Below are 14,192 nucleotides of genomic sequence, written 5' to 3'. Positions count from 1 at the left end.
CCATCTGGCGTCGGGGGGTGCCAATATGTTGCGTATACAGAGCGCAACTTCGGCTGCGCGGCGGCGGCTTTAATTTCACAGTGCTCCGTGTACATCGGAATTGTGGCCGCTGTGAGTCGGTGCACACTGTCATATACGTGTGCACTGATTTGTCACGTCCGAAACGAGAGGAAGAGGAGGAAAGAAATGTGTCGCGAGAAGAACGCTGTAAAAAGCTCTGGAGCAGCGTAGGGATTAAACAGGATTCGAGTCCCGTCCTCCTTGAGAACCCGCGGCATCTGACGACAAAGCCTATACCTCTAGCAAGGCATCCCGAAGCTTACGGTTTCTGCGGGCTGAGAAAGCGTGCACATGCTCTTCGAACGCGCTAAAACCGTTAGTTTGTGAATGTCTTCCAGATGTAAACCACATGGTTCGTCGCGTGTAAGCTTTGCCCGAAGAGTTCACTTCTAATTGATTCCTTGCAAGTACCAAACGGAAATTCAGTTCTAATAACTGATTCGCCTGTTGCTTTTCCGTGGCGTCATTGTTCGCCTGCGGGAGCTGTGTTATGCTTAGTTCTCTCTCCCTGGGAGAGTTGCTGGGAAATAGGCGTTTGAAGGATGGTGACTTCACCCGAAAGGTGAGCGAATTCGCTGTCCCGGCCGATCCCGCTCTGTAGGTTAGTTCTGAGGTAGGGCGCTTCCCAGGAAAGCCCCAGTCTCATTTACTGTATGAAATCGTGAAGTGGTAACGAAACCTAAATCGAAGTTCAGTGTCTGCGATTCGGCATCATATGTGCACGTTCAGTGGAAAGAGAGAATAGAAGAAAAAAAAAAGAGCCAGTCTAGAGGTGCACGTGCATCTTCGCTCTGTCATTTCACCTCTTGCAGTCGAGGTACAGTTGTGCTCTCGCGCGGCTGAGTGTACCCTCGATGGATTCTTGGCGTGTTCCTCAGCCGTGCCCTGAACACCGACTCGCGTGCGCCTCTTTTCCGCACCCAGGGATCCGCCTTCACCACCGCCGCGTGGAATCCCGATGTGCTGGGCTCCAGGGCCAACGACTTGGAACGGCACCTCCTTCCGCCCCCCTCGAAGGGGTACCTCCGAACAGCCGTGTGCGCGTCCCGGTTGATCTAGCAAATTCCAGTCTCTCGTTCCGATCGGCGGCTTGAGTTCGCTGTGTAGCGTTGCCTTTGGATGCTGTGTCATTATTGAAAGGTCGCGGATCCGGCCCCGTACACTCCATGGCGTGTTTCTCGAAAGTTGACTGAGCGGTCCGTGTCACCGTCCCGGCATGGGGTGTATACGGTTGACCATTGCTGGCTGCAGACGTGCCACTGCAAGGTGTTTAACCAGACTTGGGTGCGGTTTTATTGCACTTTTTTTGTGGCGGCAAGATTGAGCGAACAAATATCCGTTGCCGTGTGAAGATGAGATGGACAGCGTAGCCTGGAATGATGGAGCGTTGACCAACGACTACCGGTGGCGCTGTTCAGGTGTGAGATCTGAACTGGTGATGAGGGTAGCCCGGGTACCATGAGTGCATACATTGCAAGAACCTTGTCGAGGTTTGTCATTGTCTCGTTGGTTAGTGCACTCGCTCCCTCCTTTCAGGTTACGTTGTCTGCTATGACTGTATACATTGTCGTAATGAAATGAAGCGTGAGCGGGACAGCTTACATGTGAGCGTATAAAAGAGAGAGAGAGAGAGAGAAGCACTATTTCGACGCGGGAGAGATGGGACCGAGGTTTGCTGCCAGCTTCAAGTAGCGACCGTCGCACTCCGTAAGCAATAAACAACACCCAAGTATTCAAAGTCCCTCAACTGAGATTCGCGACTCATTTGATGACAATCTCTAATCTGTAAATATCGGCTACGGAATAATTTTATCGCAGTGAAGCCGAAGGTGTACGATCTCGGCGAGTCTTCCAAAAGCTGCTGTTCTCACCCGCTTGTAGCTTTCACTCCACCGCGAGCAAGTTGCGAGGCCGGGCGCGTGAACGTGTTGCTTCTTTTCGTAAGTCAAATTGCATTTGTCAGCTAGCCCCGCTATTTTGCCGGTAATTCGTTAAAGGTAGGGCGGGCACACGCAGCCTTTTATATTATTTTTTCGAGCGCACTGGCTTTGCGCCGGGAGGTGTGAATTACCAGTTCCATTCGTCCCCGCGGCTGTGCGGCGGTGCTCATCCACGTCGCCCTCTCACGAAAAACCACCGCGGGCCAAGTGAAGAATCCTTGGGGCGCGTTCCGGGCTCATCCGCCCCATTGAAGCAGCCGGACGTCCTCGGATGTCCCCGCCCGCGAATTTGAACGGGCCGTGTCTAGCTCGTGGACGGTGTAATAGCGGTGAAAAGGGAAGCCCAACCACGTTTGCCACGTGTCGCCTCGAGTTTCGAAACGAACCTGCCCTCGTCGGGCTCTGCGCCCGAAGGACCTCCGCGGCCGACGTCCTTTTGTAGCGGCCAGGAAGGACGCGTGCATGCCGAATGCAGCAGCACCGGCGGCGTTTACAAGTCAATGTGTGCCACGTGCAGCAGCAGGCGCAGGTCGGCCCGCGGCGGCGGCGGCGCTGGACGGCGGGAGGAGGGTGCGCCTCGCGCTCTCCCTCCTCCTGCCCCGAGGTGGCCATATTTACCGAAGGAATTCTAATCACTGGGAGTGGATGCAGGCATCGTTGGAGGCACTATTATGGTAATTGCAGATTCCTGGGCCAGCGCATCGCTCTCCCCAGGGCGCCGAGAGGGCGGTCGCGGGCCTCTTCCTCGGGCGTGCAATCCCGCCGCCGCTGCGGTAATGACGGCGCACACACACGCCAGCGCGCGCGCGCGCCGGTATCGCGTGGATGCCGAGGAGATGTGCCCGCGAGATGGGGAGAGGCGCGCCCGCGGCGGGTACGCCGTGCAAAAGAGCAACGAGTGGCGGGGGGACTCCTCTGATGCTGGTGGTGGCGGTGCTGATCATGCTGCTGCCTCGGCCATCGCGCGTCGGCAGCCGTTCATCTGCCTCGCGCTCGCTTTTCAAAAAAAGGCTGTCGAGTTCCTCCTCGCCTGCCTGCCTTTTGACGCATCTTCTTCGAGGACCGAGCCGCGACGACAGCGTGCGCGGAGGCCGGTCCTGTCACTTTTGACCCCCTTGCTTGCTCTCCACGCGCCTTGCTTGGTCACCGTGCAGTGGCCTCCGCGTTGACGCGGTCCGCGCGCGACCGCCGAACGGGCCTGTCCTGTTGCTGCGATAGGTCGCCGAAAGAACGACCCAAAAATGGATTAGCTATACGGGCTGGACGAAGACTCTTGCGTTTGACTGCTGATACCGGACCCTTAAAAGGAGGTTCGTGCCTTCGGTCTGTACGGTTGTGGTTCACGTCAGCGACGTGAAAACGAGTGGCATTGACAGGCGGATTATATTAAAGACAGAAACACTGTTTGGAGGTTTCGGGGAGTGCAACGTAAGCTCGCTATGCGGCTCGGTTCGGCTTGAGGGGTATAACGTCCCAGATGGACTCGAGGCTATGAGAGACGCCGTAGTGGAGGACTCCGGAAATTTCGACCACCTAGGGTTCTTCAGCGTGCACTGACATCGCACTGCACACGGGCGCCTTGCGTTTCACCTCCATCGAAAATCGGCCGCCGCGGCAGGGATTCGATTCTGCATCCTTGGGCACTATTAGTAGTCGAGCGCCCTAACGGCTGCCACCACGGCAGGGTAAGTTCGCTATGCGTTTGACGTCACATGAGATGCTGTTGTGCGGGGGAGGAGGGGGGGGGGGCGAATTTGGGGGGACACTAACTCCGCCTTCAAGGGTGCGGCACGACAGCTTTGATGGTTCCCGGCCCTTGGAGATCATCGAGTTCATGCGTTTGCTATTGGCTAAATCACCATTTTTTAATTTGTGATTCCATTATCTCACACATACTAATCATACATTCATAAATATCACATATGTTAAAGGCCATCCGACATGGGCAAAAAATCAAACGTGCTTGCGCTCCCTGGGGGCAGCATGAATAACTGCGATTCAAGGTTCCTGGAGGAGGGCTGGATTCCGATCTCAGCCTCCCATATTGAAGGGAAGCCATTGGCAGCGCCTGCCAGCTAGGCCTTGTCATGTTGTCTCGTGACGTCACGCACACAACCCGACGACCAGTCAGTTTGCAGCTTCTGGATTTCATGAAAACGTGCCGTACGCATGCGTCTCACCTCACCAGCATCGCTGAAATCGCCCGCGCTGCCCGGTAGTTGGCAAGTCAGGGGCTTTGAATCGGCCACCGATGTATTGCCAACGAAATGCGGGCCAATGATGGGCTATGATTGGCGAACTATTAAGTCGGCCAAAAGCCGCTGCAAGGCATACACAGTTCACCATTGGCAAACTACTGGGAAATACCCGGCCACCGATGCGCGGGCATTCAAACTAGGCCCAACACTAGGCCTAGTGGAAAATGTCCCGGTTCATGTTCTAGCGGTGAAAGCAACACTGCGAAACTGCTTTTATTTGAGCCGTGCTTAAACCTCTGGTGAAACATGATCAGTGTTGTTGTTTATTTATTTGTTTTTCTCTCGTGCAGCTTCGAACCTGCACGGTGTGCTGTCCACGAGGCGAAGCCGTCGCACAGTTCCTGACCATGAGGCTTGCCGAAGGGTCTGCCCTGCTGCTGGCTCCAGTGCCCGCGCGAAGACAACTTCAGGCGTTGCCAAGCAGGTACACACCAATTTATAGCTGCCACCGTGTGTGACGTATAAGTGTGACGTATAACACTTAATTGTGCCGTTTTCTTCGCGACTCTGTACATTCGATTCTGCGCGCGACCCTGTACATTAGGTAAGGTCCAGCTTGTTCATCTGAACAATGGGGCATATATAGTGCTCTACGCTTATAGAGCTTATGACCGATTGCTCCAGCTGAGCTTGCCGTGACACAAACCTTAAATATTGTCACGACTGAAGTCACAGGGAGCCGTGAAGGTACACGTAGCCGAGGACCCGAGAATAAGGTCGGCTTGTAGTTCCGATCACAGAGTCCAGCACCAGCGCGCCGCTCGTGCCAACCACCGCTTCGTCGTCGTCGGCACCAAACACGGCTGTCGCGCGGCGCTAGGCACGTGGCAATATGTCACCCGACGATCGGTGGTGGTGGTGGGGGTGCTATTATTGGTTTATCAAATGATCAGAAAAGAAGGAAGAGAATGATTGTTGCCGCGGCAATTGCAGTCTAATATCTTAAGCACCCGAACTGTGTCTGGCGGAAAGAAAAGAGACAGGAATTGAGGATACCCTGCGTGTTCAGCCAGATTTCTCACCGCACCATAATTTGAATTGAAAAGGCAGCGCTACAAAACAGGAACATGGAGTCCATGAAAGAGGGGAACAAATCGTTCAATCTTGGCTATGTATTAGCAAATGGCCCGATCAGTCCCGCGTGTCCATGTCGATTTCTTATACGGCGCAGCCACTGGCCCAGCCCCGAGCCGTGGCGTCCAAGGCCCGGCTGTGCACCAGCACTCCCCGCGCTCCCGCGGCGGCGCCCGGTTGGGAGCGCGCCCTGAGCTCGGGCCCCGCATCCATGCGGCCGCCGGACGCCAGCGCACTCGAGGAGTTCGTGCTCGAGGACAGCGACCTGCTGCGCCTGTGCGAGCTGCCTCTGCAGCGACCGCGGCGCTCCGGAGCACCGCCTTCGGTGGGGGGCCGCCGGCCACCCCACCTGCGCACCGTGTCCATCATCGACACGCTGAGCGCGCTGGCCCGAGGCGCACAGGACCACCGAGACACCAAGGCCGAGCCCTGGCTGCCCACTTCCTCTGTCAACGGGGCGTCGTCCCGGCGCCCGGCCCGGAGGCCTGGTGCGTCGCGCGATTGGTCGCGCCAGTACGCATCCGACAGCGAACTCAAGAGCGGTGGGGACGCGTGTTCGGTACTGTCTCTGCGCAGCCAACCGCCCCGGCGCGCGGCGCCGAGGCCCCCGCTCACCAAGGTCCCCCACTGGATCCGCGCCATCTTCAGGCTGGCCAAGAAGGGAGACCTCGATGCCCTGGTGCGTGCCGTATACCTCAGCCTTGCTTTGTTGCGAACATTGGTGGAAATTTGTACGGGTCCAATTTACTTATGGCCCCAGCTCCAAGGCACCAGTTCTGTTTGATCCAAATGGGAATTGAATTGGTCCCAGTTATAACCCACTGGGAACTGTTCTGTGATCCATTTGCACCAGTTGAGATGCATGCTTGTGCAGCAGTGATGCACATTCTTAGCCCCTATTGGACACGCCCGGTTCGCAAATATGTTCAGGCATGCTCTGCATCAGTGCGCAAGTGCCACAACCTGGACACAGCAAATGCTCTGTCTGTTGCTCCCATCTTTTTTGACTTATTTCCTGCACTCTGTTCACACATTGGTACATAAAAGTGATGCATAGAATTCTGAAGTATGTATTGTTCAGTAGCAGCAAGTTTCACTCTTTTCCAATACACCAGCTCCTAGTGTTACTGAGCGAAAAGCAGCTTATGCATTTTATTGCATGCAGCCTTAAGAATGGGAACAGTTATGAGGGGGACGGTGCACTTTTTCTAGTTAAAGCTCTCTGTAAGAAGACAGCCAAATACCATTTGATGATCTTCTTCGACATTGAAAGTGTCATCTGGCCATAGGCATGCACAGGGTTCTGCATTAGAGCGAGCCAAATTTCACCGCAGTGCCGCTCTACCCCACCTCCCAACCACCTCGCACCCTACGGCCAAAATGCAGCGCAAAGATGAGAGGTGGTTATAAAACATTTGTATTAATGTGATGGAATTGCAACATATACAAAATTTTTATTAGCGTTATTATAGCCTACCGGTACTGTCGACCTCAGTCAAATAGCACATACATTACCATACTTGTTTGAAGATCTTTGATATTCATTGTTCAACTAATACCAGCAATTATGTGCATGAAAACTGTTCATTATGCATGCAGAACTAAGCCTACAGCATTGTAATAGTTGCGAGGTGTCTGTTGGCTGCCTTCCAGAATAATATACTCATATCTCTGACTAAAAGTTTGAATAGATAATGACACAAGTATTCATCTCTTAGAGATCCTGATACACAAGTACAGAACATCATGCATTGGCGACATATTTTCTTCCCATGCACATCATTCATTCCACATTGCTTGCTTTTGAGAGCTTGCAAATTTTTTGTGGCTGATTTCAGATTCACAGCTTGCGTGACATGGAAAAGCAGCTAGTGTGGAACTTGTCAGATGGTCAAGGCAACAGCTTGTGGCATGTGTGTGCAGCACGCAATCACTTGCGATGTTTCCAGTGGCTGTGCCAAGGTCATCCTCAACACGTTTTGGCTGATGAGAACCACAGTAACCTCACTCCTGTCGCCACAGCAGTCAAGGTATGCCAAACAGAAGTTTTTGCTGTTGACTCTATTTGTGTTGTTTCTTGTCCTTGTGGGCTTTGACATGAACCTTAAAACTGGAGGCGTTCTTGTAGGATGTCATGTTCATCTCCACAGGCTGATCGCAGGAACAAGGCACAGGTGCTAGCAAATAACATAATTATTGGGTTCTGGAAGAAATATTGACACTGAAAAAGACATGCATAGAATAGCCGAGAATGACATAGGACATGCGCTGTCCTATCCTAGTACACATCGTATGTCTTTCTCAGCCTTTCTGTGTTTGTCATTTCGTGTTAATTTCCTTCCAAAAACTATGCATCATTTTGCCAAGCTACAAATTTTGTTATTGGGTTTGTTATGCATTTTTGCCTTTCTTTTTGCGATGTAAAGTGCTGAGAAGTCTTCTCCAGTAGTGTAACTTGCAAAACGTAGTGATTTGCTTAGAAGTGTTTGGCTCTTACACCAAGCATGTTTGCTGGTGTATATTCCGATAGATGGACCTTCCTTGTGTGTCTGCAGAGGTTGGCTGTAGAGAGTACCATGACCAAAGTACTGCACTCCACTTACCAGCACACTAGAAACATGCCTTTATGCACTTTATTCTGCATGATGTGCACTACCTGCAGCTTATCATGCAGAATACAGTGTACATTATTAGGTTTAGATCCTTACCTTGTGATCTCTGCCATCTATACTGAGCACTAGATTGCACAATAAATGATGCATCCCAGTTAACTTTAACACAGTGTGCTGGGGGTCTTTTTCTTTATCTTAGTGTGCGGCATTCGACATTGACAACATTCAAGAATCATTTCTTCTTTTCGGTGGAGTAAGCGATACATGGCAATCAAAGTTGAAGAATTATCTTATATACAGTAAAATCTTGTTAATTTGGCCTTCAAGGGACTGTGGAAAATGTTCAGATTATTCAGAAGTTTGAATTATTAAACTGGCTTTGGAAAATTACCAAAAACCGTTTGTATCACAATAATTTTGTCCATTGGATACCTGTAATATGGTTGTCTATATACATTACAGATGAAAACTAACTACAACAATAGTTTTTCGTGGTTTTGTCAAGTGCTTTGTGCACGCTGTTAGGAATGTCATAGAATTTCTCCAAAATCTCATTCCCTCTGCAGTCCTTTTCCCCGTGCATTGAAGCATCCTCAGAATGTGATGGTTCAGTGTTCTCAAAGACCAGAGGAAGCAAGAGATGTGCTAGAATGGTGTGACGCGATCCCAAGATAAAACTAGGAGACCGGTGACGGGCAAAGCAATGTTTGCAGCAATGTGACTGGCTGATGCATGCTCCCGATAGCAGCAACAGGTTCGCAACCAAAACAGAAACTATGCTGCTGGGCTATATTTTGGCTACGTGGGACTTCTGACCATTATCACGGCTGTCATACTGCACACCCTTGAGATGCACGGGAACTACTGATCCATGCAATTCGGGTTCGGGGAGGTCTATTTGGATGACCGCTGGCTTCGAGGGTTATCCCCGACATGAACCCCCCATCTGAATTAACCGATGCGAGCCCACCCACATCGAAATTAACATGGGTGAGCTTATATTAATTGCGTTGTAATGAATCCTGAGAAACATGGGGATAGGCCAGGACTGTGCTTCTAGTTTTAATTATCCGAACTTCCGAATTAACAAGATTTTACTATGTGAATCATGCTTTTTGGTTAATTTTTGCTTCTGTAAGGCAGATGCCACCACTGTTTCAAAAATGGAGGATGCTTGGTGCTACTACACATAAAATCATCTTGGCTGGCTGTCTTGCCTTCCAAGATAGATAGAACTAGAGCTTCAATAGCTTCCATATCCACTGCTGCCAACTTGCCGTCTTCCTGGGGTGCTGGAATAGCTGTGGGGAGTGTGCACTGAATTCGGAAACATATGTTCTGAGTGCTGATCTTTCTGCGCTTTCTAGCACGGCAATCTGGAAATACTCCAGTGGCTCGTTAGCAAGTCATGGGCATTGGACCAGATAGACCCCAGCGAAGGAAACAGAACCCTACTCCACCTGGCTGCAAAATATGGGCAGGTGCGTCATCCCCGCAAGGCTTACTTTGCAGTGACGTGCAGCACAGAGGCATTACCAGGCACTAGTAGTGTCACAATGTTAACATCTCACAGTGCTTGCAACACTTTCTTGAACTGTCGCAATAACTTTTTCAGCAAGCACCAGTATGTAGTGACATGTATAAGTATGTACTGGCTGTTAATTGGCCTTTATGATTCAATGGCTATAATAATTCCATTTTTCAGTGCTGATTTTCTGCTGCATTTCTATTGACATAATCTAGTCCTAGCAGCTGCTTTCTTTCATGTTTATCTCGCTGCCAATGTTTCAGTCATCATCACTTGCATGTGGTAGCTTACCTTGGCCCAGCTCTTTACAGCTTTGTTGTTGTCTGTATGAAAAGACATAACCATGCACCTAACGCACTGCTGCAGGAAAGAACTGTGAGCTGGCTGGCAGAATACATGCTGAACAACCAGCTGAACATCAACAGGAAGGACTGTGATGGGAACACGGCAATGCACTTGGCTGCAAGATACGGGCACATTCCAGTCATTAAGGTGCGTAATTTGACTCAAGTTAAGTCGACCGAATTAGTTTTGCCGTCATGACTCCCAGGTATGTCTGCTGCAGTATGTATTGTGAACTGACAACATACTGTTGGAGAGCCATTTTGTACTATGTGCAAAAACCTTTAGTTGAGCTTTGTCAGTGCCGGGATATGCGTAGGAACCGTAAAAACTAATATTTCAGTTACTACCTGTTTTGGGAAGCCCCACAGTATCTACACGAAAATTTTCACCACTGTAAGGATCAGAGTATAAACTGAGGCAGGTATAGTTACCATTTAGAGAGTGTCATTAATGCAACGTTTCTCTTCTGGGAAGTCATGTACTGTGTAACGAAACAGCTGGAGATCGGGCACTTCATTTTCTTGTCACCTCTTCTGAGCATTGCGTCCATCCCCATTCTTGCTTATACATAATACGCTCATTGCTAAGCAGTTTAGTGATTCTGTGCTCTGGAGTCGAACCAATATTGCAACGCAGATTCTGAAGGTTGATATTGGTTCTACAATTGCCCTTTCCCCACCTACTGGTGCACATATTGGAAGTTTATAATGTCCATTTTAATGGCTAGATTGCATATTCACAACCTTGTGGTGAGGGCCATTTGGTCTAAAGTGGCAGCTTAGCAGGCTAATGGCTTCTCTTTGGCATGGAATCAGATCCTGCTCGAAACACTAAAGTTATTTCCTGGTAATATCAAAAAATATATTGTGTCCTTTCATGTTCTCTCCAGGCATGTGCCTTTACCATAACAGCATGACTGATTTTCTGTGCGTTCTCACCATTCATATCACAATTATGCACTAAGGCATTTTATTTTCATCTGGTTGCCATCCATTCTTTATCTGTTCACACAGTGCCTTGTACTAGCAGAGCCATCAGCTGTCTGGCAGATGTCCAAGAGTGTTGTTGCTGTTGGCCTCTTGAAGAGTGGCACACACCCACCATGGGGCATTAGCCAAGATGCAGTGTCATACACAAACTCGATTACCGGTACAAGCTTGGTGCAAAGCGAGAATGCAAAAAAAAATTCCGGTTAGAATTTAATAACAGTCATAATAATTTTCATAAAGAAAAAAAAGAAACCTGGAAGAATTTCAAGAAGGGTTAACAAGTTTACCTACCAGTTGCTATAATGTAATTATGGGTTGGTAATTCCACAAATAATGTCCAACGCATATTTCTTGGCACTCGCACCGAATGACAGGAAAACGGGTAGTGACAAGGAGAGTCCTAACCTAGTTAGGGACTCGTTGTTGGTGTTGTGCCCTTAGATAATGGCGCATACCCACAAAGCTGATTGGCCACACATGAACCCAGCGGAAATGGGTATTGTGCTGTTTGATATGAGATTGAAATATATACACTAATACATATAAATATGCAATACAATAGGAAAAATGAAAAAAAAGAGTAATTTAAACTCAATAAGAATCTAAAGGGGAGAGACAGTGGAATCTGCACACCTAGTAGGGAATCCTTCCAGAGGCGTTAACTAATTTGTGTACCGTGGAGCGAACTGTCTCACTGCTGAAGCCCAGCTGAGTAGCGTCAAACGAAAGTAAATTTGGAATAGTCAAGGATATAGATAAATTTTTGCTAGGAATTTCAAGGAAGATCGAGTTTTCGGAGGGAGGAGAGACGGCGACAGGACAGGAAAAAATAATCCATATCAGGTTCATTGCAGTATGGCTGAAGGAGAACAGCCAGATCTGTGAAGGTAAAAGTTAAGGGGAGGAATCCTACGTTGAAATTTGTCAGACACACCTCGCACTGACGGAAAAGGCACTGACCAGGATTCCATTTATGCTTCAGATTCCAGAAATCATGAACAGATAGGAAGGGCGAATTTGAGGTCTTCATTGAAAGAAATTGTTTGAATCGCGCCGCCACCCATAAAGAGAAGTAAGGAAGTAACGAAAGGATAGGGTTCAGGGAAGCTGACACAAGAAAGTCCGCGGATTCATTCATTGAGATGCCACAATGGCCGGGAACCCACACAAGTCTAATTTCATGGATAAGAGACAGCGCAAGATCATAAAAGTGCCAATGCAGAGAAGATGCAATCGAAGATGTCAGGGCAGTACAAGCTGAAAGAGCGTCCGTCGCCGCACTAAAGTTTCAGTTCTGTGAGCAGACTCCCCGGATGGCTAAAACATTGGCTAAAAATTCCGCAATAAATATAGGGGTATAATCAGGGGTCATTTTTCTCACACCTGCCAGTGGTCCAGTTTTCTTCCTCTTTGCTGCTTTGTCCATCGGTGACATCTGTGAAGTGGTTTGGTTTTGCATTCAGATGGCCTATGTGTAAAAAAAGAAAGCGTTTGTTTACAGTGGCATGTGTGTTGCCGAGCCAGTTGATGCTGTATGTTATGAAGAAGTTAGCAGAAATACTACTTAGATGATGGATGAGGTAAAGAGACACATGTCACGGTTGACCGGCACTATTCTCAAAATAGCACCACTTGACACCATATAGGTAATGGGTTAGATTCTTCTCTCTTTATTTCTCAAAAACTCAGTGGAGTTCTTTCAGTATTTATTTCAGAGTGCCATTTATTTTTTTTTCTTTTATTTTTTTTTTGCAAATATTATTTTTATAAGTAAGTGACTATCATATTTTATTTTTGTTTTTGGCATGTAATGCGGTATTACAATGCGGTGAAATGGCACCTATAGTTTATATTAGCCTATACGGGTTATATTGGCCATGCCCATGATTTTTTTCTCATGACGATGACGGTTGACATTGGATTTTCTGTAGACGGGGTCTTCAATGCCATCGCGTTAAAATTTAAAGATATTATCACTAGACTGGTGTGCTGTGCTGACCACAAATGCTAGAAATCATGTTTCCATATTAAGCATGGAATGTTTTTAGCTCCCATTGTCAGCGACGTTGAGGTAATGTCAAGCCAAAATCAAGGTCAACCATCCGGGCACCCAATGCGAATAAACAAGATGAGGTCTCTGGCGCTCCTGGGTGAGAGGGGCAGTGCGCGGAACAATGGCTTCTGCACTGTTCCCAAGGGTGGCGCCACGGTCCCATACACCCATGCACGTAGAAAACTGCCCGACGCTGGTGGTCGACACAGCAGCAAAAGTATGATCATAGATTTGGAATCACATCAGTCACTGGGCTTGTGGCGTCAGTTCATGGCGTTTCTTTGGCAGGCGGGTGTATACACACTAGGGGAGTACTCAAACGCGCTGCTTCTCCTATGTTCTTGTTGGGCCTGCATAACGTCATGGCTGTGCATATTTGTGCATTGTTCTGCATTTCAATGCCGTCACCATCACAGCCGTTTAAGCCTAGCAGTGGAACCTGATGAAAGGGGGAGGTAGGAAGCATCCAGTGGAAAGTGATTGCTTTGCATACGCCACAGCAGAAGACTGCTTACTCCTACCGACAATGCTATCATAATCATCAGCCGGACTACTATACCCACTGCAGAGCAAAGGCCTCTCCCATATTACTCCAACTAATGCGGTCCTTTGCTAGCTGCATTCACTTGACCCCTGCTAACTTCTTAACATCATCTGCCCACCTAACGTTCTTCCACCCCCTGCTACGCTTTCCTTCTTTTGGAATCCAATTTGTTACCCTAAGCGACCATCGGTTGTCCTCTCTTCGCAGTACATGCCCTGCCCGTGCCCATTTCTTGATTTCCACTAAAATGTCCTTAACCTGAGTTATTTCTCTGACCAACTCTGCACGTTTCCTGTCCCTTAACGTTACACCTACTATTTTTCGTTCCATAGCTCTCTATAGCTGACAATGTGCTATGCCCGTAACCATTTCATTCTTGCATCGACTCTTAGTTATGGGAGAGGCAGTAATTTACATATCAGTAGTAATTCGTTGAGGTTGCTGGAAGGTGACACTTTTACTGCGACTTTGTACAAGCCCCATTCTCCACAAAATCCAGCTTTGGCTTTGTCGGCACCGGCATTGTGAGCAAAACATCATGGGCATAGCTCTGGCAGGTACTAGCAAGCAGATGATGTGGTCGTGCATTGACTGGTCATTGTGTTGCATGACATCACGAGACCACATGACATGACCGAGGTGGCAGGCGCTGCCAACTTGGGCTTCACCCGAGATTTATAGCTACGGCAGGCGGTCTTTCACATAGTGTGGTATTCTTTGACTGCATGCTAATGGGTATCTGTGGGATAATAAATGAACAAATCTAGAAATAGTGATTAAGCTAGTGGC

The 14,192-nt window shown here is 48.8% G+C and overlaps 1 protein-coding gene across 2 annotated transcripts in view; it reads left to right on the top strand.

The window, feature by feature from the left end:
* Positions 1-14,192, top strand: part of LOC146186602 (uncharacterized) — an 88,402-nt gene that overhangs the window by 62,261 nt on the left and 11,949 nt on the right. For both annotated transcript variants that reach the window (XM_084607326.1, XM_084607327.1), the window contains 5 exons: positions 4,549-4,682; positions 5,430-6,011; positions 7,171-7,362; positions 9,312-9,425; positions 9,839-9,964. In XM_084607326.1, coding sequence (XP_084463452.1) covers positions 4,549-4,682; positions 5,430-6,011; positions 7,171-7,362; positions 9,312-9,425; positions 9,839-9,964 — 1,148 coding nt within the window. The remainder of the gene's footprint in view (positions 1-4,548; positions 4,683-5,429; positions 6,012-7,170; positions 7,363-9,311; positions 9,426-9,838; positions 9,965-14,192) is intronic.

This window comes from Amblyomma maculatum, chromosome 6 (assembly GCF_055883805.1).
Source record: "Amblyomma maculatum isolate TAMU_Amacu chromosome 6, ASM5588380v1, whole genome shotgun sequence".
Lineage (NCBI taxonomy): Eukaryota > Metazoa > Arthropoda > Arachnida > Ixodida > Ixodidae > Amblyomma > Amblyomma maculatum.
Note: the sequence above shows the minus strand (reverse complement) of the source record. Positions and strands in the feature narration are given on the sequence as shown.